Here is a 25,921-nt window from a genome sequence, read left to right as displayed (position 1 = left end):
CGCCGTCGTTGGCCACCGTCGGATGGCTGCGGTCGCTGCGCGAGAGAGCAACACGTCATCGGCCCCATCATTTACTGTGGGCGTCGGTACGGGAGCCATGGGTGTCTCGTGGTCATATCGTCATCACCCAATTCCCGAAGTGGAACCTTATGGGGTCCCCCCCACCCGGGCAAAGAGATAAGGGATGATAACAACTTTCTGATTGCTACGTAGCAATTCCTTTCCCAACCCCAATGACACCACCCCAACCTTATTTTGTTATTCTCTCTCTCTCTCTCTCTCTCTCTCTCGCCAAAAGATTCATCTAAGCCGATCCGTTTTTCCCGCTCCCCCTCTTAATTAAACTCTTAGTAGTGGTCTTCTCTTGCTAGCTAGCTTCTTTGGGGGGAGGGAGGGGGAGAGAGAGAGAGAGAGAGAGAGAGAAAGATTGCAATGGGGAGATCGGAGTGGTATAGAGGGGAGAAGGAGAGCCCTGGATGCATGAGTGGGATGTTGCATTACTTGGATTTCCACCACTTGCTCTTCGCAGCGGGAAACGTTAGTCGAGCGCCGCCGGATTCGTCTCCGCGAGTTGCCTCTTATACCAAAGGTGAGGATTACTATGACTTGCTTGGGATTCTTTCTTTCTTTTTTCTTTTTTTTTTTGTAGTTAGTGTGAGCGTGTGATGTATTTGGAAATTTGACTCAGGGGTCGAGGCGCCGAGGAACAGCCTGGAGCTCGACGAGGGTAAATCGTCGGCGGCGGCGGAGTTTTACGACGTTCCTGTGAGTCTGCTAGAGTTGTCCATTTGTTATATAGATCGTTGGGAATTAATATATATGTGCATGTTTGATGGCTAAATTTTTTTTTTCTTTTCTAATGTTACTAGTTTGAGCTTGGGATACAATTAACTACCAATAAGAAGATGGTGGTGTTTGAAGAAGAGAGGAGAAGTACGCAGGCCGAGACGCCGAGGACTCCGAGCCTTGTCGCGCGGCTCATGGGCCTCGACGGGCTACCGGATCCGGCGATGTCTCCGGTGACCACAGGGTTCCACACGCCAGTTATGGTAGAAGAGGAGAAGAAGAAGAAGAAGAAGAAAAAGAAGAAAGCAATTGCAAGTGAGGAGTGCAAGAAAGCATCGCCGACACAACCACAACGGCAGCCTCTGAGGATTCTAAACTGCAATTCTCCGCCGGCTCTACCGCAAATTAGGCTCGACGCGGGATCTCGCTCGTTGCCGGACACACCGAGGGCATCGTCGGTGAGGCCGTGGGAATTCGAACCGAGACTTTCACTACATATGAACAACAAGGAAAACATGAACAACCTATGCGAAGACTTGTCATCACCCGGATCTCCATCCTTATATACCGCAAAGCCTAGAAAGATGAAAGATCTTGGGAGGCAGCAATTGGACGAGAATAAGAGCCCGAGGAGCCACCACTACGCCCGCGAGATCGTGAAGCAGGTGAAGGAGAGCGTCACTAATAGAAGAGCAGCAGCCAATGGGGATCAAAATGGAATCCGATCGAAGAGGACGCGACCACCCATGAAGAGCGTAGTGTGCGCCGCCGACGACAAATTACGAACCCAACCCAAGAATAATTTGGAGAATGATTTAGTAATAGTAAAGCCATCGCGACCACCGCCGCCGCCACCCGTCGCAATTAGAGACCAAGTGGGGGTGAAGGCAGCCAAGTGTACTAAGAGGGATAGCTGCGAGAGATTCCCTTCGGCCCAAAGAAGTGAAACTCCCCCGCGGGATTTGATCAAGAGAGGAACTAGCAGTAGTGGTACTACCACAAGTCGATGCGCACAAAAGAGTAGCCACGTGCCGCAGGAGCAAGATCCCGAGTACAGATACGTGAGCTCGATCCTATCCCGCGGCAGATGCACGGGATCGCGGATCGACCCGATCGTGTTCCACCAGCTCGAGCTCGAGCTCCCATTCAACCTCCTCGGGCCCCTCCGGCACCGCTGGAACCGGCGGCTGCTGTTCCACCTCGTGCAGGAGAACCTCGACGACCTCCAGGACGAGAGAAGGCGCAGGTTAGCGGGAGGCGGGCGAGATTCGCCAGCGCCGCCCTCGGTACTGAAGGAGGTGTGGGAGGGTATCCGTCGTCTCCCGGCCGCCGACTGCCGGGTCCTCGGCGACATCGACGCCCTCGTGGCCGGGGACCTGGCCGAGGCCAACGTGCGCCGGGTGCTACGGCACCCCGCGGTGGCGTGCGAGGCCGAGGGCGTCGTGGCCGAGGTGGGCGAGGCTATCGTTGACGACCTCCTCGGGGACGCCGCCGCTGCGCTGCTCACGCTGACGTCACGACATATACAAATAACGGAAACGGCCCTCGGAAATCAAGGCGCGGGGGACGATGCGCACGTGGCGTGTCGTGGGTCGTCCGGTGCTTGCTTAGTCGATCGATTGTGATGGATGATACATGGTATTGTAACTATGTATGATGTACATTGAACAAAAAAAAAAAAAAAAAAAAAAAAATGAGAACATATATATGGTAAGCACGTTAGGGGTCTGTATAAAGAGGATGGTAGATTCGCTTTGTTCCGCTTCTCCTTTTCAGAGATGGGCGTTTTTTTCTTTTCAGTTGCAAGTATTTGGGCTTTTGCTGGGAGCCTGATGTCGTTTGGTTGGATCTGTTAGCTTTTGTCGGGGGAAATTTTTTTTCTTTTCTTTTTCTTTTTTTTCCTTCTTTGCAGTAGTACGTACGTAGAGGAGGAGGAAGAAGATCAGAGGTGTCACCATATCAATGGGAGAATGTAAATTTACCTTATTATTATTATTATTATTCTTCTTCTCTCCTCTTTCTTTTTACTTCTTTCAATGGTGGGTGGTTTGTCTTTGAACTGATAGTGTTTGATTGTACTAAGAGAAGGACATGGACCATGCCACATTGGCATCTCCTTGATTTTGAAAACTTTACTTGTTAAGAATAATATCCTATGACGTACGGAGGAACCAAACAAATTTAGATTAATATCACCTATTTGGGACCACTGCATTGTTCTCTGTGTATCGTTTCTTCGTTTTCCAACACCTCTGAGGATAGATAAAGGACAATGAGGATTGTTTTCGTAAATAATTACCATAATTATTGGTTTGTTTGGAAGCTAATATTGAAAAACTTTTTTAATAATTTAGAAAACGTTAAACTTATATCTTGCTAAATGGACATTTGTTAGGATGATATGATGTTTATGAATGATTTATTTGGGCTGGTCGGTGTGATTAGACAACGCTAATAAACTCATCATTCAAGTGAGTGGAATCCAGAGATATAAATCATGGTAAATTAGATGGGTTTCGTATCAATTTGGCTCTATAATATTTGGTTTTTAGATAAACCCTTTAAAATCTTTACTTTTGCATAGATTCTATGCAATTTAACCAACAATTAAATCAGTTTAATAGTAAAAACACATACTTATCTTTATTTTTACATATATTACTCTCAATGAAGTGGATCTTTTTTTTTTTCCCTTCATGTTGCTATCTATTGAATTGTTCAAATTGTAACATATAGTTATAAAACACTAAACTCGAAGAGAATCTATATAAAAATGAGAAGGTTTGAAAGGGTATATATGTAAATACAAATTACGAAGGATATACAAACAAAGAAGAAGGATCTGAATGGGGAGCTAGGAATTTTATTTAGGGGAGTGGATGCAATATCTCTAATCATATAGAAATACTTATAAAAGTATTATCTGTTATAATAATGTAATTAATAATATTTTATATATATAAAAAAGAGAATAAATTTCGCAATTAATATAATTTGTAGATAAAAGATTATAATGAAAGTATTTTAATTCAATTAGTGCTATCAAAAGAAATTTTACCCGTTTAAATTTAATCCTCTTATTCGGATTTAGGAAAATTGTATCTCATTTTGTTCATGCATGGCTAGCTCCCCCCTCGTTTGCAGACAATTGGGCTTGAATCATTCAAACAGGGCAGGGCCTTAGATTCCAAATCTAAGCGGGTCAAACCACGGGCCATCATTAGAGCTCGGAGTAGTCTGGTCGGGTTCAAGGCCACGTGGCACAGTCTTTTGGCTGAAAATGACACGAGCGGCCTCAAATACTCAATAGCCTCAATAAAAATTATATATAGTTGATCTCCGAGGAGGACTTTTTCCCGCACACGTGGCGTTCATCTCCTCCGTCCTCGGTTTCAACCACACGAGGCGTATCTCCTCCCAAGTCCCGCGGCCGCATCCGATCCCCTCCTACTGGACTACTCCCCCTTCCACCACCTCGTTATCGCCACTTATCGCTCTCTCAATCTCTCTCTCCATACTTGCAAGAAATGGCAATGTCGGTGCCTACTATGAGGTTGCATCCCCTCGTCCCCTCTTCGAAGCTTCTCTCTCCCTCCTCTTCGTCGCCGGCGGTGCTGGTCTCTTCCCGGATTCCTCTCCTCTCTCTTAGGAGGCCAAACCTGAGGTTCTCCGTCAAGGCTACCGCTTCTTCCACTCCGTCCACGGCCGAAAGCATAAAGGTCCTCTCGCTGCCTCTCCTGTCTTTCGTTTTTTGCTTGGTTAGTGATGTATTCGGGTGGATCACACGCCGATGAAGCTTTTTTGTTATTTGTTTTCCTTTCTTTCTCAATGATTTGTTAGTTATTTAATGGGGTTTGTGAGCAGATTTAATCGATCAAGCTGTCTCCTTTGGTTCTCATTTTGTTTGGTTAGTGATTTATTGGGGTTTGCATGCAGATCAAGTCGATACCCACCAAGCCAGTAGAAGGGCAGAAGACTGGGACTAGCGGATTAAGGAAGAAGGTAGCTTTTTCTCAGTTGGGTTTTGCTGTGATTGATGGGTTTAACTGAATGATCTGGGGTTTTTGGTTCAGGTTAAGGTTTTCCAGCAGGAGAATTACTTGGCAAACTGGATTCAGGTAGTGTCTGTGGTGAATTGATGCATCCTATTAGTTATTGGGAATTCGATGGTCCGAAAGATTGATAGATAATTTATTTATTTATTGTTTTCATTATTTTATTTGTGTTCGTATGTGTGTTGTAGGCACTGTTTAATTCCTTGCCGCTGGAGGATTACAAGAATGGATTGCTGGTTTTGGGAGGTGATGGGCGGTACTTTAACCGAGAGGCTGCACAGGTATATTATATGTGCCCTGACATCGTTGACTAGGGAGAAAAAATTGGAGTTCAGTAGTTGATTTTCTCCTTTCCTCTGCTCCTAGTTTTCTGGTTGAGTTCTTGATTGGTTTTGTGATTACCATTTTTCTATTTGGTGTTACTTTTGGATGCAGATAATCATCAAGATTGCTGCTGGAAATGGTGTTGGAAAAATTCTTGTTGGCAGGTGAGTGACTGGCTACTTTATCTACATCACTCTTGAGTCATTGTAGTTTTTCTTTTTCTTTTCTTCTTTTTGACGATTATTATCCGTTAATTTGTCATATCATCAGTTGACTAATCAAGGTCTGAAATAATAGTTCGAGTTTCGCTTCACTTGGGCTCCTGTGTTTGGGCCAGGGAGGGGGAAACAGTTAGCATGATACAACCTTCATATATGAGCAGTGGGTCTCTTTTACTGTACTCATTTTGCTGAACTGATAACTTGACGAAAACTTTCACAAGTCCCAAAACCTCATCTTCTCATTATGGAACAGGATAAAAGGGATTATTTGTTAAAGATTTGGAAGAATATTGATTAATCTAGTTACTTATAAATAGGAATATTTTGAGAAATCTGAGAGCTGAGCTCAAATCTGTCATTTTGTATGGCATTATATAAAGCTATTTTAAGTTTCCTTAGCAACCTTTCTAGTTATTTGCTTTCTTTTTGTGTGTTCTTTTTGGATTCCAGATTTAATGTCTCACCTGATTTAATAGAAATGATCAATTTTAGCAACAAACCTCATAGAATTGAGTCAACCAATCAAATTGATAGACTCCTCAAAATTTGGTAACTTCAACTTCATTAACAACTACTTATGAATTTTTTGGCCTACACCCTTTATCTCAAGTTTTGGGTTATCGTGGGCCATTTAGAATGGACTATAACAATGACCTTCCATAATATAATTTGTGCATACTTGCTTACAAATATAAATGCTCTATATGTTCTGATACCTGCAGTGATAATGGCATAATGTCAAAAAATAGGAGAAATTATCCTTTTTGTTCATCCCACTATTTTGAATTCTTTGTTTCTGAAGAAAGTTGTTTTCTCAAGCCTCACTTATTGTTTGAAAAGATGTATTGATGTAAGCTGAATATAGAATGCTGTGATGTTAGGGATGGTATCATGTCAACTCCTGCTGTATCTGCAGTAATACGTAAACAGAAGGTGTGTATATCATTTACTCTCATTAACCTCTATTGTGGTGTCTCTTAAGGTGATTTGCATCTTCCATCTTCTTCTTTTTAAATTTGACATTTTTTTTATAGGCAAATGGTGGTTTTATCATGAGTGCAAGCCATAATCCTGGTGGTCCGGACTATGATTGGGGCATTAAGGTGAATATGCTACACAAGTTGTGCTACTCTTCTTCTCTCTTTTTAAGAGTGATCAACTGAAATTTCAGCAGTTTGTGCTTTGTAATTTTATTTCATGACAAGGATATCATAAGTTATGTGAGGATGAAATTTCTGTGAATCTAAAGGTGTCAGGTTATTTGAAATTTAAGTGCAATATCTGAGCATCTAATTAATTGCTTTAAAATATAGTGAGAAATCAGCTTCTGAAGTTAAGTCTCTCTGAACAATGTACTAAAGGTTAAGTAATTAGTCAATTGCTTTGTGCTATTAAATCAGTGGAGTAGCACCTACCAATAATGATCACTAAAACAAGGTTGATATTTTGGAGCTTCCATTTGTAGGTGCCATGTAAAGTGTTTGAATGATGATGAAAAAAGATGAGGGCCTTAGTATCTTGTGACTTTTGTCATCTTACTTGTCCTGCACTTCTTAACTGATAAATAAGAAAAAACCCAAATCTCCTTAGCTATCTTGTTGCTTCCTAGTTCAAACCAACTGGGAGCTGATGTACTAAGGGGACTTAGATAGTTGACCTTGGTAAAAACCCAATTCCTTGTTGACCTTGTCAGATCCATATTTGCTAAACTGTTGCCCTTTTATTTGACTGGGAATGTCCTCGCTAAGTTATTTTAAGCTTCATAATTTAGCTATCTTAACAATAGTAAAGCTTGAATAAGTGATTGTTTAGTGTGCTAAAGTATTTCATCTCTATCTGCTGTCTGAATGTTTCAACACTAAATTATCATAAATAACCATGTCTAATTCCTCTTCTTTAGAAAATCTGCATACTGACATACTATTTTGGAGATGAGTAGTGTTTTGATCACTCTTCTCTGCTTTCCTTGTCTTCAGTTTAATTACAGCAGTGGACAACCTGCACCTGAATCAATTACTGACAAAATCTACGGTAACACTCTTTCGGTATGTCCCTACATCTATTCATGTGTATCAACTGACTTGCTTTAATGCTAGTCATAATATTCTTATAAATCCCATTAACTTTATCTTTCTTTTATTTTTGATGATTTTTCTGTTCCATTAACATTCTATTTGATCTTGTTCTATGATGCATGGAACCCCTTCTAATTATCTATGCTCTAGTGAAGTCCATAAACTATTGATTGTATTTTAGGCTATATTTAGTCGCTGCTCCACATTTGATGGGTATGGGACAGAATCAGCATTTTACCTAGATGTGGGGTTATCAAGTTGGTTTGGTTTGGTTTACTTATTTGGGTCAAATCACAGTTTGATCCAAACCAGTCAGTTTACTTGTCTAGTTTTATTGATGGGTAGCAATTTACATATCTCCTGCATCTCTCATTACCGGTTGATACATTGTAGGTGAGGTTTTATAAAATCTAGAGGTGTAAATAGGGAGGCATATCAAAGTGTATTAATGTGTATCATTGTGCCTTTGCTTCATACAATTTAGTATTGGTTCCAAGATCGAAATATTTTGATTTTTTTTTTGCAATTCCAAGGATAGGAGAAAACATGTAAACCAAACACTGTCTTTTTCTCCTATTCGTGCATTCGTTTAACAATATCTCAAGTCTTAGTTCTTGTTATATATGTTGCTCTTGTAAAAAGTTTCACATTTTGCCTGCAGATTTCTGAAATAAAAATATCAGATATACCTGATATTGATCTATCCAGTCTAGGTGTTACCAATTATGGCAACTTTTCTGTGGAGGTGGTAGACCCTGTTTCAGATTACTTGGAGTTAATGGAGGTAAGACTGAAGCACGGAAAATTCTCATAGCTTCTTAATGCTCTCTTAAATTTTCAAATCGTCTGATGATGTGGAATATACTTCTGCAGAATGTGTTTGATTTTCAGCTCATCAAAGGTCTTCTTTCTCGATCTGATTTCAGGTATGTGGTTATCAAGTTTTAATTTAGCATGATGGACGGCTCAATGATTAACAAACCTGTTTAATGTCATTATGTCAATTTCTGTCACCTTATTTCCTATGAAAAGGAATAGTAATTCTACAACAGGCAAGGGCCCTCATATTGCAATAGAGGACGATATAGTTAGATCTTTAACATAGTCTGCCACTGCCTACTTCTGATGTTTGTTTGTTCTTAGTTACTCTCGTTCGGGTAACTATTTGGACATCTCTTACACAGCTGTTTTCCTGATAATATTTGCTTGTGATATTCCATCCCATGATCTTCTGGCACATCCCAATTCTGAAGTAACTGATATGCGGTTATGGTCTAATGATAGAAGTGAAATATGCTCACCATAGTAGAATCCTTGTTCGTTATGGCTTGTTTATAAAGTCACACAAAAAAATCTGCAACTTATTTCTGCGGAGAATGTTTTGCCTGCTAGCTATGGAGAATTTGATCCTTTGAATCTTTGTGCAATTTATCATGTCTTTTTTTTCCACATAACTGTGTAAGTGCTTATTAGGTTTGTTAAAATTATATCTTCCTATACTGATTTGTATTTAATTTTGTTTGGATCTTCACAAAGAAACAGAATTTTTTTCCATGGAATATTGTTTGGCAATTAAATACACACAACAAAAAAAGGAGAAAAAAAATTTGTTCCTATTATGTTGAAATATGATATGGCAGCTTCAATTGCTTAATGTGTAGAGCGCTCGTGAACTTTGTGATGCTTCTGCATTTGGTTTCTACAGCATAAGACATCATGTTTTCCTTCAGTATTTCATACCTGAAAGTAAATGCATAAGGTTCAACAGACGCCTTGTTCATGAAAAGACTTTTTTGTAGTTTCTTCTCCTTCCTAGGGACCAATATATTGACATAAGGGTTACAGATTAATGGAGTCACACTATTTTGTGTCCTTACACTTTAATTTGGAGAATTTTTGGGAGTTAACAATATGTGGTAGGCCGACAACTGTAGCCCTGATGGAATCCTGAGGTCATGAGTTTGAATCCCTAAGTGGGTGTTTGAGATGATATTTAATTTGGTAGATTTTGTATAAGAGCGCTATATGCGCAAGGTTTAAGTTCATTGTGACTTGTTGCTTGGGAGGGTTGATCAAGTTGTCTAACCTACAATTAGTCTACGTCCTCATGATCTATCCAAAAAAGAAAAGAAAAATATGGTACTTCCCTTTGGAAACTTGTCAAGGGAGAAATGCACGCAATCATCTAGGTTGTCTTACCTGTAACTAATATCATTTCGTTCAATTTGTAGTATGAGTAACACCTCATACATATCTGTAGTTAATGTTCCCATCTTAGATCCATTGATTCTTACTGGTATACTGCTTTGTTAAACTTTCTGTCTCTTAAGTACTTCTACATTAATTTGAAGATCTACTACTGAAATATGTCACCACCATTTTAACGCTTCATGCTTTTATTATGAGATTTTCCTTCTAATATTGCTTTTTCTTCCAACTCTTAAACATGAATTATCTAATACTCTTCCTTGTATTGATTTTATATTTTTATGAGATTATAAGTCTTTTAACATTTATGAATCCAAAGCGTTTTGTTGCTGAGAAGGTTGCAATCTATTTGAAAAGCTTATTAAGCTGAGACCTATAACCATGTTATCGAACAGGTTTACATTTGATGCGATGCATGCAGTAACAGGTGCATATGCAAAACCTATCTTTGTGGAACGGCTTGGAGCTAGCCCGGTTTGATATGCAATCTCTTGATTCAACTGCTATACATTTTTATTTCTTCCATTTGATTGTCCAACTTTACAACTAGTGTTTTTTTTATACAGGATTGTGTTTTAAATGGAGTGCCTCTTGAAGATTTTGGCCATGGTCACCCAGACCCCAATCTGACGTATCAGATTTCTTTTTTGGTTAAATTTTTTTTATTTACTTGCACATCATTAAATATTCTTTATTTTGGAATAGGTATGCTAAGGAGCTTGTTGATGTAATGTATACCACAGATGCACCTGATCTAGGAGCAGCAAGTGATGGTGTGTAGGCTGTTGCCACTGAGACACCTATGTCTTATTTTACTTTGTCTTAATCCAAAATCTTTTCAGGTGATGGTGATCGAAACATGATTCTTGGAAGACGTTTCTTTGTTACACCATCAGATTCTGTTGCAATGATTGCCGCTAATGCACAGGCGGCTATTCCTTATTTCCAAGCTGGTCCCAAAGTAAAGAGAAATATATTTATTTCTTTTCCTGAACTTTTCGCTATATTTACATTTTACAGGTGTCTGTAAATTCTCGTCTATGGTTAATAATTATTGATTAGTCTTTCAGGGACTTGCTAGGTCTATGCCAACAAGCGGTGCTCTTGATCGTGTAGCCGAAAAATTGAACCTTCCATTCTTTGAGGTATCTGAATGATTAGATAATAGACTTGCATTATCAAATTTTAGAAGCATGTAGGTATAAGGTACACATGCATAGCTGATTACATACAGCTCTCAAAAAATGTTCTTTTCTGCACAGGTTCCAACTGGTTGGAAGTTTTTTGGAAATCTGATGGATGCTGGGAAGTTGTCCATCTGTGGGGAGGAAAGTTTTGGCACAGGTTCTGATCACATCCGGGAGAAGGATGGCATCTGGTAAGAGTTTATATTAGAAAGTTAGACAATAGTTTAAGTTACTTTGGTTGAAGAATAGAAATCTTCATCTTCATTATAAAGTAACGAAATTGAATATGATATTAAGACTCAGGATTAGTAGGTGTCTGTTACCATTAGATCCCATGGCATGACGAAAGGAGACAATTCTGGGAAACCTCAGAAAGAATGGACTCAGAAGTCAGAAGAGTGACTATCTTGCTATCTTTTGTGCAAAGATTTTTAACAATGTCCTGCTATTGAGCTAACTCGACGTTTCTCTTCCTTAGATCATCAGACTGAGTCAGTAGTTTTTGTTGTGCTTGCTATGTCGAGAGCACTATTATCTCATGCTGATTGTGGCTGTTGTTTGGTCCTTATTGATCAAACTAATTCCAAATTGTAGTTGAACCTTACAATTCAGCTGCATATTCTATACTCTTTTAGTTATTCATATATACTTGTCAGGGCTGTTTTGGCTTGGCTTTCCATAATTGCGTACAGAAACAAGGACAAAAAGATTGGAGAGAAATTAGTCTCTGTTGAAGATATTGCTAAGGAGCACTGGGCAAAATATGGCAGGAACTTCTTTTCTCGATATGATTACGAAGTAAGCATTTCCCTTTAGTAGTTTGGAACGAAATTATACACAGTGCTTCTTTATCTGCTATTGTTATCTGCTCCAGTGTTTTAGGTCATGATGTGAACCTGACTTATCTTGTTCAGGAATGCGAATCGGAAGGAGCAAATAAAATGATGCAGCACCTTAGGGACTTTATCTCGACAAGCAAGCCTGGAGAACAATATGGTGTGTCTTGTAAAAGTTTATTAGGATTCATATGCTTATTTGCCTAAATAATGTTCTGACATTATTGATATGTTCTATTTCAGGAAATTATACTCTTCAATTTTCAGATGACTTTTCCTACACTGACCCTGTAACTTTTCTAAACTAACTTAAGCTCTTTCACCTTCTCTACCTCTAATTATTCATCGAAAGACACATAATGAAACTATTGTATGCAAATTGGAAAAAGAAAACTGAATTATTCAACTTCCACTCTGCAATACATCAGGTAGACGGCAGTGTAGCATCCAAGCAAGGCCTACGATTTGTTTTCACAGATGGATCAAGGGTTATCTATCGTCTCTCGGTACACTTATTTCACTATTTTGATAGTGATAGTTCCACTTCCATTGAGGTGAACTGGTTATAAGTTTATAGTTCAAATTGTTAAAAATTTACTAGGGTACTGGATCGGCCGGTGCAACTATACGGATATATGTTGAACAATTCGAGCCCGATGTCTCCAAGCATGATGTGGATGCACAAGCAGCATTAAAGCCTTTGATAGGTAATGTTTTTCCTGCTATGCTAATTACTAGCAATGGAATTGACCATCTTTTCCTCTTAAATATCTTTTGACTTGAAAAACGCCTTGTCCCAGACCTCGCATTGTCGATATCAAAGCTGAAGGAATTTACCGGCAGGGAGAAGCCTACAGTCATTACATGAGCTGCATGGATGGCTAGGTAGCACGTATATTCTTTTATTTTATGTGATGGCACGTCCATTTTGCTAATAAAGTAATAATGTAAAGAAGTCATTACGCAGAGTACTAGTCTTTTATTATGCGATGCAACAATCACTCAGTTTTGCTATTAAAAATGGGACTCACTTCTTTCCCAGAAAAGAGGAGACTACATATTCTCCCGTCTCTGTTCTGTTATCCAAATTAATGATTGGTACCGACCTATTTGTGTTTCAATTGCCTCGTACCTTTGAGAGGTTTGGACAGAGACTACTCGCTAGCTGTTTTAATTTGAGGGTTGTTGTGCGCAAATTTCTCTTTATATTCATATTAAGAAATAATTATATTTAGACTTTCTAAACTATCATATAATTTTTCATAATTTTTTATGTTATATTATTTTTTTATCATAATTTTTCATATATATTATCTTCCATGTATCTTTTTTGAACTTATGTTTTTTGACATATAGACCTGTTAGAACTATTAAAAATGTCTTTTGCCTCCCTGGATGCATTTGAAAACCTTTTCATATCAACAGGATAAATTGGCGCATCGGTCACTAACATTGAGCAAATAGAATAAATGTCTAGATATATCTATTAACTCTATAAAATAAAAGTCACCATCTCTCCTTGTCCCATGTCTTATCTAACATTGAGCAAGTAGAATAAATCTCATAAATGTCTCTTTGAAGTAAGATCTCCAAATTTGTCCCAAAATGGAACTCATAAATCTTTCACTTCCCCCACTCCTAGAAACGACGGCAAATCGTCGCAGTTTTGAATGCTTGGACTGCGACCGTAAGTTGCAACGTGACTCCGTCACCTGCTCTTCGCGCCACCACCTCCCAAATCCTCCAGTCAAACCCGTTAACCCCTTTCCGGACAAAATTTACCCTCCCGCGAGTCCATCACTACCGTCCATTCGGAAATCAACGGCTTACGTCTCCTCCAATCACTGTTTGGACCGTGCGTTGGACCATGCACGTGGTTCACGTAGTTCAAGTGAACGATAGGAGGTCACATGATTCTTCCAGCCAATCGTGGCCTGTCAAGTGTCCTCCTCCTGTTAGGCGGGGGTAGTTACATGCATGGGCGTAGGTAGCATGCGGCGTTCCACCTTATTCTCTTCCCATCTCTCCCTCTCTCCATATGTGTGTGTATAAATATCTACATACCTACCTCATGGCCCAACAGCACTTCCTATATACTCCAAGAAGGTATACAAATTAGTCATAGAAGTTGGAAGAAGTACTACAAGGATAAGAAAGATATATATATATATATATATATAGAGAGAGAGAGAGAGAGAGAGAGAGAGAGAGAGAGAGAGAGAGAGAGAGAGAGAGAGAGAGTATGGCGACGAAGGTGGTGGCGGCTGCGCGAGTGGAGAGGCTGGCGAGTAGCGGCATGGAGGCGATCCCGACAGAGTACGTCCGGCCCGAGGCGGAGCGCAAGGACCTCGGCGACGCCTTCGAGGAGGTGAAGAAGTCGGCTGAGAGAGGGCTCCAGATCCCCGTGGTGGACCTCAAGGGATTCGACTCCGACGACGAGGCGGTGCGGGCGGCGTGCGTGGAGGAGGTGAAGAAGGCGGCGACGGAGTGGGGGGTGATGCACATCCTCAACCACGGGATACCGATCGATCTCATCGAGAAGGTGAGGAGGGTGGGGAAGGAGTTCTTCGATCTGCCGATCGAGCAGAAGGAGATGTACGCGAATGATCAGTCGACGGGGAAGATCCAAGGGTATGGGAGCAAGCTCGCCAATAATGCGTGTGGGAGGTTGGAATGGCAGGATTACTTCTTCCATCTCATCTATCCGCAGGAGAAGTCGGACATGTCGATTTGGCCTAAGGATCCTGCTGACTACGTGTATGTTAAACTACTTACACTTCCTCCTTTTTAATCTTTCTTCTTTTCCTTTCATCCTTTAATTATTTATCTTCTTGTTATAAGCCTGGAAGTTAGTATTTGTGGCGTATTATAAAAAGCTTCTTGATGGTTTACCAATAGCTAGCTCTTCTAAGTCCCGATCTGTAGAGTTTTCAAAAGCATCTTGAGAATTAAGTTTGGTCATGTAGCGAGGTGACGGAGGAGTTTGGAAAGCAGCTGAGGGTGGTGGTGAGCAAGATGCTCTCCATGCTCTCCATTGGTCTTGGACTAGAGAAGGAGAGGCTGGAGATGGAGCTCGGCGGCCAAGAAGACCTCCTCCTCCAGCTCAAGATCAACTACTACCCCAGGTGCCCACAGCCTGACCTCGCCCTCGGCGTCGAGGCGCACACCGACATCAGCTCCCTCTCCTTCATCCTCCATAACATGGTCCCCGGCCTCCAGGTCTACTACGGCGGCCGGTGGATCACCGCCAAGTGCGTCCCCGACTCCATGATCGTCCACGTCGGAGACACCCTTGAGATCCTCAGCAATGGAAGGTAACTCCAAGCTCAGAGACTTTATATTTTGAAATCACAGATAAGGTCAGCAGGATTTGAATCAGTGACTCTGTTAAAAGCTGAAGCTAATAGAGAACGGCGATTTTAACCTATCAGGTACAAGAGCATCCTCCACCGCGGGGTGGTGAACAAGGAGAAGGTACGAATCTCGTGGGCGATATTCTGCGAGCCGCCCAAGGATAAGATCGTGTTGAAGCCGCTCCCGGAGACGGTGACCGACGAGGATCCGGCGAAGTTCCCGCCTCGCACTTTCGCTCAGCATATCCAGCACAAGCTCTTCAAGAAGACCCAGGAGGACTTCACTGCTACCAAATAAATTGAAGCCTTTCTACTTACACATCCCTCTCTTCCTTGCTTTCTAATATGTTTGTGTCCTACCTTGAAGTACTTCAAGTCTGCGTCGTCGTCTTTATAATTTGAATCGCTATCTATATATAGCTCGTGTCGGGCTTGATTGAAGTGTTTTATTTAAATTGTCGACAATAAAATATCATTAGCTGAAGAAGGCTATTTTCAAGTGTCAAAACACAATCCAGCTAATTAAAAATAATTGTCCCACTAAGCGATATGTTAATTAATTCCTTAATTTATACTTTAGACGTTGCACTTGTATGTATGGTTGTATGTGAGGATCCAAGTACGACTCCGAACCAAGAGTATTAATGTTAAAGATTCTTAAGAAGGTACCCCAAATGTTGCTGGTAATTAGTATAGGATGAAAAATTAAGATGTTAATTTGAATATAAGTATGTTATGTCTAAAATTTTAACCTAATAGCAATTTTAGTTATCAACGATAACTCCCTCTTAATTAACCAAATTAATGAAAGAAACTCCCTATTAACAAAATGCAAAAGGAAAAGATATACAATACTCTTGTTACTTGTGACTAACAATTGATGGTTGCGAGTGGGCTTAGACTCCTTAAACTATTATTTCTTTTTTCAACTTCCTAAGTTTTGTTTCATAACACATTGATAATTTGACACCTTTAACTATAAAAACTCTCTAAAATATCTCTCCCCTTAGTTATCTATTTGATTTTTTTAATTTAAAAAGGACATAGTAAGTCTCATCTGATCAATGTTAGAGTCTCTAGGAATCATTACTCTTATTTAAAAAAGAAGAGAGAAGAATTAAGGATAAAATTATCACTTTATAATTTTTATTAAGAGCGTCAAAATTTATGGGATAGGATTTTTATACTTTAGGAGGTCATAAGTGTACTGAATAGAAAGAAGATGATGAGATGCATATAAAAATAATCAATAGTTCATAGAGTCTTAACGTAATTATATTCTTTGCCATTAAAATTGCTTTGCTTTTTGCAGCAGGAGTATATTTATAAATACGTAAAGGTGAAAAATAAAGAGTGTTTGCCTTCACCAAAGATAATCATGGTACATAAAAAACGTCATATTATTCTATATTTTTAATAAAAAGTTACGTAAAAATAGAGAATATACTGAAAATATTCATACAGATTATCCAGAGGCTTTTCCATAACTAATGCACTTGAAATATGAGACTATATATATATATATAACTATATAACTATATAAGGTATTTTTACATATTTTGTCACTGTACTTTCAAAATATTATTATTGCCATGAAAATTATTGAGCTCTTTCAAGAAGGATATATTATTAGTTAAATCTAACAAATTATAGTTAAAACTAAACTTAGATTAGTAAAAAAAATCATATTTTTCTTGTATAAATATAATGATTCGAAAGCTATATAATATTACTTGCTAATATCAACAAGAAAAAAAAATTTTAATGATAATATTTACATTCCAATATCAAGAAAAAAAATATTTTAGTCATTTATATTTAAAAATAATTATAATAGGAATCCTGATAGAGTCAAAATACAATTATAATATTTTTGATAGTTTTAAAGTTTGTCACAATTATGAAAAACGGAAATAAGTTTTCTCAATAAGATCAAAATGTAGGTACTCACATGAAAAAAGAACCCCAGTGGGTGGGAATGTGGAAAGCTGTTTGGTCTTCCTGGTCACTCATCCGATCCCATATCTCTCGAGCAACGGTCGGACACTCGAGAAAGTATCAGATTTCCTCCCCCGCTTTCCCTCCACACGTCTTCTCCTTATCTTTCCCTACTTCACTTCACCACCACTCTCTCCTCTCTCCCACAAACCATCTCTTCTCCTCTCTTCCATGGCCTCCTCCGAAGCCTGGCTCTCCCCCTTCTCCCCTCGCCTCTCCCTCCTCTCCCGCCTCCGTTCCTCCAACCCTCCTCGCCCTCTCCTCTTCAGACCCTCTCCTCTCGCCTCCTCCTCCTCCTCCTCCTCCACCGTCACGATCCGGCTCCCGCGCCGCCGTCCTGGCCGAGCATTCTTGGTACGCCGCATCCGAGCCACCGATCAGCAAGGTTAGGCCTCGATTGCTTCGAATCTTTCTTGGTCGGTGATGGATTTTGTTATACAAGTTCTCGTTTTGCGCTGTTTGCTTTGGACTAGTGGCGCACGAGAATCTCCGAGAATGTGTCTCTGTTTGGAGAAGTGAATTAGGTTTTGCAAATGTTTAACCTTGAGCTTAAATCTTTTCTGGACTAATCTGAACTTTAGTCCAGCGAGTGGATAATCACATACTAGATGTAGTTGACTACACCTGGATTTTTTTATTTGAGACAGTGAGATGTGTCTAATGTTCAGGTAACTCTGTTATAATATTCTACTTTCTCGCACGTATTCCTTTTTTTAAAAAGTGGTATTGAATTTGTCAGTCATATAATTAGTGGTTACTTTGTTTCTAACTCTTAGTTCCAATTGCAGGTCAGGTGCAGGGTGATGAAGTTGTCGATAGCAATGTCCTTCCATATTGCAGCATAGACAAAAAGCAGAAAAAGTCTATTGGAGAGCTTGAACAGGAATTCTTGCAAGCACTACAAGTATTCTTCTTACATGCATTATCATCATATGGTGATCAATTATTATCTTGGATGAATTTTTAGCTAACAAAGTGGTGTGCGTTCAGGCTTTTTATTATGACAAAACGGCAATTATGTCTAACGAAGAATTTGATAATCTCAAGGAAGAACTAATGTGGGAAGGAAGCAGTGTGGTCATGCTAAGTATGTCCTGTCATTGCAAGAAAATCTTGTCTTCTGTGTTATCATTAGAAGCTTCTACTTCTGAAGCCTTTTGTTGCTGTTTACCTTACCTCTGTTATTTCAGGTCCAGACGAACAAAAGCTATTGGAAGCTTCCATGGCTTATGTGTCTGGCAATCCCATAATGACAGATGTTGAATTTGATGAACTGAAGTTGAGATTAAAGGTTTGCACTTCTCTATTTGGGTGAAACATTTAATTAGAACTAAGCCAAGAGATATTCTTTTAGTTTAAAACTTTAACCCGTATATATCTAACCTCAAATATGATCTTTTCTGAGCTTGATTATTGCTGTGAGCACTGTCGGCTGAGATAATATGAAATATGAAGTTGATCAATATATCATAGTATCACTTTTTGTTTGATCATGAATCAGTGATGATTAGATTGCTTAGTTTATTTTCTCTTTCTTCTCATGAAACATAACTTATAACAGTTAAGTTAAAACTTTGTTACCTGCATCTTTCCAGTTTTAATGAAGGTTCTGTTTTGGGGATTTTTTTTTTGGAGGGGGGGAGGGGGGGCAAGTTCTAGACAATCAGTTCAGTGGAACTGCTCAAGCAAGTAGTGGCTAAATGGCATTCTGGGTGTCTCCACTAGAATATACCAATTAGACGTGAGATTTTTGTTATGAAGGCAAAATGTCCTTTTAGCAATGTAGATCTGTTTATATTAAAACAAGGAAAATCGAGGTATTTTTTATATATTGCATCTTGGTCACAAAATGTGAACATGCCATGACAGTTTGTTATAGCATTTCTTGACAGTTTGATCTTTTAGTATTGATATTTGCACAAGTTATGTATGATTTTATGGACTTTGAAAACTTAAGACCTTAGTTTGGGTTGTGATCTAGAAACTAGAAACACAGAGTTCAATTTAGTTATCTTATAAAGAATACTGTTGGTATTTCCTAGTTCTTTTTCAATTTAATCATACTATCTGAGGAAAAGGGAATGTAGCATCAGATTTTATAAATTGTTGAACTGTATATCTCACTAGATTTCTTTAAATTGTGTTCCTTTTACTTCTCTAGAAAGAAGGGAGCAGCATTGTGCAGGAAGGTCCCCGATGCAGTCTTCGTAGTAGAAAGGTAGATTCTAGTGAAACTTTTGAACTTATTTCTAGTGTTGGACTTCATTTATTAGTAGTCACACTGTTAGTGTCATCAGAAATAATACTAGTTCTTCAGATGTCCAACATTACTTGATGGCATGCTTATTAGTAAAGTCGTTATATTTCCTAAAAACTTGTTTACATTGACTAATGATGCCAACCAAAGCATATAGGGATTCAAGTGCAAATGAAATATATATCAGTTAACAAAATTTGGAAAATTTCATTAGATCCCATAGCAAGTAATTTGAATTGTGGATAGTAGAACATACTTTGATCTTGCAAATCAAATATATATGGTTTCACACAGTTTGCAAAGTTGACACAAATTTGAGTTGTTTTTGCTTGCTTCTTTCATACTTGTGTGCAAAGTAAGCATTCTTGTACTTCAGCTAAAAGTACGCATTCTTCTACTTCAGCTTGTTTTTACTTCATCAACAGACAAGATAAACTTGAAGCTCACTAGTAAGACCAACTTCCAAGATAAGCCAAATAAAGTTGATAATAGAAAAGATGAATAATATGAGAATTAAGTATACTTTTGATTCTTGAAAGATCATAGGCTCTGTGGTATTAATCTCACACACATGTTTAAGAGCTGGTTCATGAACCAAAGTAACAAGCTCACAAGATCAACCTATTCATAGTCCATTGAGACATTGCAACTCCAGTCAATTAATATAGGAAATATTTAATCAGACTCAGCAAATTGACATTGAGACACATAGAAATGTAACAAATTCTCTTAGCTATTATCATGTAAAATGATTTGTCAGTCCACGGGGTCTCTTGATCTAATAAAGGTGGTCAGATATGCCTACATGTTTATACTGTGTTTGAAAATATTCACCTTTACAATTACTGCAGACATTTCCCACTATTTTTTGACAAAATATATTCACTATTTAGTAAAGTTGATTTCATGATGCAATTTATATTCTTACAGGTCTATAGTGACTTGACGGTCGACTACTTCAAGATGTTCCTATTGAATGTGCCTGCTGCTGTTGTGGCTCTAACATTGTGAGTAGTCTAATATACTGCATACTTCATCAAAGGCTTCATTGACTGAGAATTATAGGAGTTACCTGTTCTCTTAGCATTTTTGTTTCCTAGATTTTAATCCTGGTATATTTTCTCAATAAATAAATAAATACATCACTGGTATATTGAATTGGCTGAAAAATGTTACCAATCTCATAAGCCTTCTAAATATAGTTAAAGTTTAACTACAACTTTTGATCCAAGCCTCCTCTACCGCCATCTCATCTTAGGGAATCTTAGGGAAGGAAAGTATCTGAAGAAATTATTATAAATAAGTATATATAGACAGTTGAGAACATGTATGCCATGCACTATCTGTAGATTGTAAGTTTGTAACCTTGTTATAGTAGTACTGATGCAGGCTGTTTGCGAGTAACTCACAGTGTGCAACTAATTCATGGATCTTCATATTTCAAGTTGTTCTAGAGATTATCATCCCTAGAAATAAGAAATCATCAGCCCTCTTATTTCAAGGCTTGGATTTTGGCTTTATTGTACATTGTCCATCCTTGCAGTTGTAATATGCAGCATGCCAAAAAATTTTATATAACAATTTTATAGGGAAAAAGACTACCATTTGGTAACATTGCAAATGTCAACATGACTGATCTCAGAATTTTCTAGGCATAGTAATACTAATAAATCTGATATGTCTGCCAAGTAATCTAATTTAGGCAAGCACTTCAGAAGTATAAGATAATTTGTACTTCCAAAATGATCTAAAACTTGAATTTGGTGAGGTCTACTGATAGCCAATTTCACTAACTCTCTCCTTTGGTATCTACTTTGCCTTTACAGGTTCTTCTTCCTAGATGATTTGACAGGTTTTGAGATCACATATCTTATGGAGGTGAGGTCTATATTCTTGTTTATATGATAAAATTCAGCTTATGAAGCATACAAGTTTTCCTGAAAAGCAAGCTACTGGTAGTATGTTGAGTTTCTTCTTGTCAGTCTCTAAACATCATATTATTGTTATTTGGTTCATTTTAAAATGTGCAGTCCCTCGCTTCATAATTTGATCATACAATCTGAATGAAAGATATATATTTTTTTTTAGTAATGAAGTGAAAAAATTGAAAACATGGAAAAGCTTATCAGCCGCCTTACAGTCCTTTCAAACTATTTAGAAGGATTAACGATAATGGTGCAAAATGAGTGTGGTTATGCTTAGAGGACAGAATGTGTACCAATTATCAGGAGTTATAAAACAGAAGCGGTCTGCTTGTGAAATTTGTGAATCATGTAGTTTAATTTCTGTAAATAATAGGCATCCCATCGGAGTTGGAGTACAAATGTTCAGGAACCTGAGTTGGCTAACTCTAATTAACATAATTATAGATAATGAAGCTCAGCTAGGAATATATGATATGTACAAATATTGAGGAATCTTATAGGAGTACTCAACTGCCTAGCAGAGGCAATAAGCAATAAAACCTAACAACAACACAATTATAGCACTAAAAAAAGGGGAAGCAAAGTTAATATAAACTTTAAAGGATCTTGACTTTCATGAAGGAAGAATATGGAACTGCATCTTTTTGGTGACTAGATGTTAGTGACTTTGATATGTCTTAGGAATTAGCTACATGCTACTTTGTTCAGTACACATGAAGAGATTCAAGAGATAAGTGATAGATATACTAATCATCCCTAGTCACATTATGGAAAAAGTAGATCATGGTACTGATAATAACCCTTAACTAAATCCTACGGCCTTGTCCTTCTTGTCTTTCTGGTGGGCGTCCCTATTTATATATATTTTCCAATGTGAGCTCATGTGCATAATTATTCCTAATGAATTACCAATGTTACTTCCAAGTTCCTACTATGCAACTTTTGGATATAACACATCTCTGAATTACCCTTTGTAGTTCTACTTGCTTTATTGACCTTTGAGCTCTCTGTCATAATGCAGTTGCCAGAGCCTTTCAGTTTCATCTTCACATGGTTTGCTGCTTTGCCTCTCATCTTTTGGTCAGCACAGGCAATTACAAGTGCCATATTGAAGGACTTTTTAATTTTAAAAGTATGCCTTTTGTCTCAATTATACTTTACCACTTATAAATTCAGTTAGTGCAAGGGCAAAAATCTAATAGATATACTGAATTGTTAGGGCCCATGTCCAAACTGCGGTACAGAAAACGTTTCCTTCTTTGGGACTATACTGACAGTACCTAGTGGTGGTTCGACAAATACTGTGAAATGTTCAAAGTAAGAGTTATTTTAGCAACATATTTCTGTAGATTACTTAAAACACTATCCTTGGATCTTACCACTGTGATGTCTTTTTAATCAGCTGTAGCACTCCATTGGTGTACGACTCGTCATCACGTTTAATCACACTTCCAGAACCAAGTGAAGCATAAGCAGAGGTATAAAAGAGATCATTTTTCTTATGTCCGTATTTGTTGTATCTTGGCCTCTTGGGGTACAAAGATGTAGAAGTAGTACCACAAAACTATTTATAAATTGGATGAAATCTTTATTAATTATAACTTGCTATAAAATTAAAAGTAATAACAGTAATAATGTAATTATTCTAGAGGAGAGACCTGAGGTGATCCTTTCTTTTATTCATAAGTAATTTCCTCTTATTGAGATATTGCTTCTTTCACTGTTCTTATGAGTTATGATGATAATCCTTCTCATATTCTTATTATCATAATTGGCCTTTTAACCTTACTATCATCCTACCTATTGTATGGGACAAAAGAAATGCAATCAATTGTCATTTATGTGCGTAAACTGAAAATAGTCCTTCAATCCTTTGTTATTTTACTGTTAGAAGTCTGTGGATGATTTAACAGTATAAGTAACACTTCTTTCAACGCTAATCCTACACAATTATGATGTTTCCTTTTTTATCTTTTATTCACAATTAAACCACCAACTACTCCAACTAATGTAATTTTTCAAATCATTTACTCAATTAAGGAAGAATTCATGCAAATATTCTCAAGAACATTCTAATGAGTACTTAAGAAAATCAAAGTATTTCCCTCGAATTCTGATCCTGTTGCAATGGTTCTTTCAGTTTACATGAAGATTCTTCAAATCTTGTTCTTTGCCCATACTATGAAATGCCAAAATTTTGACTAATATGACATAACAGCCTTGTTTCAACTTATGGTATTTCTTTTCTTAAGGCCTATGGAGCTTGTAGATCTTATAGGAACCCTTCAACTCATCTTCCCTACTCCAGTGCTTTTAAACAACGATGGCCATGCCACAGGCACGGCACGTGCCGCAGCACTTGCCGGTCGTACCGTAAGAAAAGGAGAGAAAAATGTACCACATTGGCCGTCGCCGCTCGCCCGAGCTCACATCGAGTGCCCTAGCCGAGGGAGGGGAAGAAAGAGAGAGAGAGAGAGAGAGAGAGAGAGAGAGAGAGAGAGAGAGAGAGAGAGAGAGAGAGAGAGAGAGAGAGGGTTTATCGGTTAAAACTTAAGTTGCGGATTCGATCTCTCGATCTCTTTCTTCCTCTCCCTCGGCTAGGGCACCCGACGCGAGCTCGGGTGAGCTCGACGACGAGGTCGATGGCGAAGCTATTAGGAGGGGTGTCGTGCAGCATGGCAAGTGCTGACCAGCATGTCCCGTGCCGGTCGCACGGCCATCCATGTTTTTAAACACATGACAAGTTATATAACTTCTCTTGGCTTGATAAATTATTTTAATTTTTAATTTTATTGTCTTTTACAGCTTATAGATGTCATGATAATCTATTCCAGGCTTATTGATAATATCGTAAATGTTTGAAATTTTAAGTTATGTTTTGATTTATGTTAATGCTGTACACCTATCTGCTGGTTGGGTTTTCAAGTAATTAGATATGCTAGCAGTAAGTTGAATGAGAATATGCAGTCTGTTATATAACGGCAAGGAAAATGATTGCTTCCTGTAGTTCTTCTAATATATTCTTAACCTTTCCTTTATCACTACTTGGATGTTTTGGATAAGGGTCAAACATCGTAATTAGTCATTTCTCTACTCTTTCAATGTTTGCGACTTGTTTTCTACTACCAATAGAAGATAGTCGGCCCTCCTGTTCCCTTATCCACACTCTTGTGGTGCTCAAAAGTTGAGCTACATCCTCCACCTATTTTGAGTGCTGCAAAGCCTAATTTTCAGCTCCTAAAAGCAAGATCTAGTAGAATACTTGTGGTTATTAAAGTTTGCCAATTTGCTGAAAATCATACTTAATGTACCCTTTTTCATGATATTAAGTTTCCAAGTTTCTCATCAATTCTTTATTAACAACCCTAAATTTGTTGGTAAAAGTTGGGACAGTGATGATCATGTCTATGTGTTGAATTGCCCTAATTGATTTTTACTGTTAGCACCATTAGGAGTTATAATGCATTAACATCAGTATAATTGATCCTAATTTCCTATGTTGCCTCAATGGAATCTTAGTTATCATTCTCTCATGTTTTTTCTATTTATATTCCTTCTAACATAGTCAGATTTAGAGGGTGTCACATATGTTAAGGCTTGCCTCCTCCCACCCAAGTAGCCACGGGATTGAATCATCGAAACAGCTTGTCCAGTTGGCCAACTAATTCATTGCACCTGCTTATGAATTGAATACTGAGTAATTTTTTCAACTTTACTATCTATGCATCTTGCCATGCATATGGTCCTAAAGCACTGCAGCAAATGGTGGCGTGTGCCATTTAGCGAAACAGGTACATTGTTTATATTATTTCCCAAAGTAACTAAAATGACTTCGTCTACCATGTAGGTGTTAACATGAAAAACTAGCAGAGACTAGAGTACACTGCCTACTTCACCACATATAAAGTATTACATGTCTGTACAGAACAAATTTATGTTCTTCTTAGATGCAACTTTAACCAAATTCTGCTTAAAATACCTATGAGTTAACAACAATGGAAAATTTAGAGAGCTCAAACTGCTTTTGATTGTCTCTTATTATATATGATGCCATCTACCAGTGTAAATGCAGTATAGTTTACGTTGAAAAGAAAAGGACAATTAAAGGTGATGCGTAAGCCTTCAAAGTGGTGTAAATTGTGTCCTAATATCCTATCAGGAAACTGTTGCTCATTACATAGCTTTCCAGCATGCTGAACCGAGCACAACAACGGCAGTATATTTTGCGCTTTGAAATGTTTTAAAGGGTTTCAAAAATCAAACAGACTTTTAACTGCAAAGTGTTTCACATTTTCTAATGAATAACCTGGCTGTTTTGTACTGACAGGAGCAGCAAACTCCAACTACTTGTATATGAAACCTATGGCACTCGTGGTGGGATCCGGTGGACTGCATCACTGTAGTTTATTCAAGAGTAGCTTCCTAAAATAGTTCGATATACATGTATATCCCCTACTGCAATGTAGTTATTTACAGTTATTTTGAGTGGACAAATCTGGTGATAAAAATGAGGCAAAATTTCATGAAAGTCTTTTTCTTTGTATAGTGAAATCAATAAAAGACAGCTTCTCAAATTTCAAGTGTCAGGATTTCGCAGTCTATACTAATTATTGATGGTAATCAAACCTGAAAGCTGATAGTCTTATCTGTATGGACTTACATTTTCTCTCAAAATGTGAAGGCAGCTAGCTATAAG

General features: G+C 38.3%; 4 protein-coding genes across 4 annotated transcripts; all 4 read left to right on the top strand.

Moving 5' to 3' along the window:
• Positions 1–209: 209 nt before the first annotated feature.
• On the top strand, positions 210–2,796 carry LOC140780893 (uncharacterized). The gene is made up of 3 exons (XM_073126598.1): positions 210–589; positions 689–765; positions 870–2,796. The coding sequence occupies exons 1-3, from the start codon at positions 433–435 to the stop codon at positions 2,409–2,411; spliced, it is 1,776 nt and encodes a 591-aa protein (XP_072982699.1). The 5' UTR covers positions 210–432; the 3' UTR covers positions 2,412–2,796.
• Positions 2,797–4,118: 1,322 nt separating this feature from the next.
• On the top strand, positions 4,119–12,738 carry LOC140781657 (phosphoglucomutase, chloroplastic). Its single transcript, XM_073127739.1, has 22 exons — positions 4,119–4,505; positions 4,723–4,788; positions 4,860–4,904; positions 5,030–5,122; positions 5,277–5,329; positions 6,268–6,319; positions 6,421–6,489; positions 7,363–7,431; positions 8,123–8,245; positions 8,335–8,387; positions 10,065–10,143; positions 10,236–10,300; positions 10,375–10,442; positions 10,512–10,630; positions 10,740–10,814; positions 10,932–11,047; positions 11,513–11,654; positions 11,771–11,852; positions 11,936–11,982; positions 12,121–12,198; positions 12,294–12,399; positions 12,493–12,738. Exons 1-22 carry the CDS (start codon positions 4,314–4,316, stop codon positions 12,558–12,560), a joined length of 1,860 nt encoding a protein of 619 aa, XP_072983840.1. The 5' UTR covers positions 4,119–4,313; the 3' UTR covers positions 12,561–12,738.
• An 875-nt stretch (positions 12,739–13,613) lies between these two features.
• On the top strand, positions 13,614–15,553 carry LOC140781658 (leucoanthocyanidin dioxygenase-like). The gene is made up of 3 exons (XM_073127740.1): positions 13,614–14,449; positions 14,659–15,006; positions 15,124–15,553. Exons 1-3 carry the CDS (start codon positions 13,935–13,937, stop codon positions 15,341–15,343), a joined length of 1,083 nt encoding a protein of 360 aa, XP_072983841.1. The 5' UTR covers positions 13,614–13,934; the 3' UTR covers positions 15,344–15,553.
• Positions 15,554–17,130: 1,577 nt separating this feature from the next.
• LOC140782651 (PGR5-like protein 1A, chloroplastic) lies at positions 17,131–25,799 on the top strand. Its single transcript, XM_073129343.1, has 11 exons — positions 17,131–17,428; positions 17,832–17,947; positions 18,034–18,130; positions 18,234–18,334; positions 19,205–19,261; positions 20,231–20,307; positions 21,127–21,178; positions 22,247–22,357; positions 22,445–22,542; positions 22,628–22,703; positions 25,553–25,799. Exons 1-10 carry the CDS (start codon positions 17,215–17,217, stop codon positions 22,695–22,697), a joined length of 993 nt encoding a protein of 330 aa, XP_072985444.1. The 5' UTR covers positions 17,131–17,214; the 3' UTR covers positions 22,698–22,703; positions 25,553–25,799.
• The last annotated feature ends 122 nt before the right edge of the window (positions 25,800–25,921 follow it).

This window comes from Typha latifolia, chromosome 2, assembly GCF_019914945.1.
Source record: "Typha latifolia isolate L0001 chromosome 2, TyphaL0001v2, whole genome shotgun sequence".
Taxonomy (NCBI): domain Eukaryota; kingdom Viridiplantae; phylum Streptophyta; class Magnoliopsida; order Poales; family Typhaceae; genus Typha; species Typha latifolia.
Note: the sequence above shows the minus strand (reverse complement) of the source record. Positions and strands in the feature narration are given on the sequence as shown.

What these genes read in the sequence shown, in the direction of transcription:
- LOC140780893 (XM_073126598.1), top strand. Translation starts at nt 433, where the DNA reads ATGGGGAGATCGGAGTGGTATAGAGGGGAGAAGGAGAGCCCTGGATGC. An exon ending in AGTTGCCTCTTATACCAAAG is followed by an intron (nt 590 to 688) that starts GTGAGGATTACT and finishes AATTTGACTCAG; the next exon opens with GGGTCGAGGCGCCGAGGAAC. An exon ending in CGGAGTTTTACGACGTTCCT is followed by an intron (nt 766 to 869) that starts GTGAGTCTGCTA and finishes TAATGTTACTAG; the next exon opens with TTTGAGCTTGGGATACAATT.
- LOC140781657 (XM_073127739.1), top strand. Translation starts at nt 4,314, where the DNA reads ATGGCAATGTCGGTGCCTACTATGAGGTTGCATCCCCTCGTCCCCTCT. An exon ending in CAGTAATACGTAAACAGAAG is followed by an intron (nt 6,320 to 6,420) that starts GTGTGTATATCA and finishes TTTTTTTTATAG; the next exon opens with GCAAATGGTGGTTTTATCAT. An exon ending in TCTAGGAGCAGCAAGTGATG is followed by an intron (nt 10,443 to 10,511) that starts GTGTGTAGGCTG and finishes AAATCTTTTCAG; the next exon opens with GTGATGGTGATCGAAACATG.
- LOC140781658 (XM_073127740.1), top strand. Translation starts at nt 13,935, where the DNA reads ATGGCGACGAAGGTGGTGGCGGCTGCGCGAGTGGAGAGGCTGGCGAGT. An exon ending in AAGGATCCTGCTGACTACGT is followed by an intron (nt 14,450 to 14,658) that starts GTATGTTAAACT and finishes TTGGTCATGTAG; the next exon opens with CGAGGTGACGGAGGAGTTTG. An exon ending in GAGATCCTCAGCAATGGAAG is followed by an intron (nt 15,007 to 15,123) that starts GTAACTCCAAGC and finishes TTAACCTATCAG; the next exon opens with GTACAAGAGCATCCTCCACC.
- LOC140782651 (XM_073129343.1), top strand. Translation starts at nt 17,215, where the DNA reads ATGGCCTCCTCCGAAGCCTGGCTCTCCCCCTTCTCCCCTCGCCTCTCC. An exon ending in AATTCTTGCAAGCACTACAA is followed by an intron (nt 17,948 to 18,033) that starts GTATTCTTCTTA and finishes GTGTGCGTTCAG; the next exon opens with GCTTTTTATTATGACAAAAC. An exon ending in AGGACTTTTTAATTTTAAAA is followed by an intron (nt 22,358 to 22,444) that starts GTATGCCTTTTG and finishes CTGAATTGTTAG; the next exon opens with GGCCCATGTCCAAACTGCGG.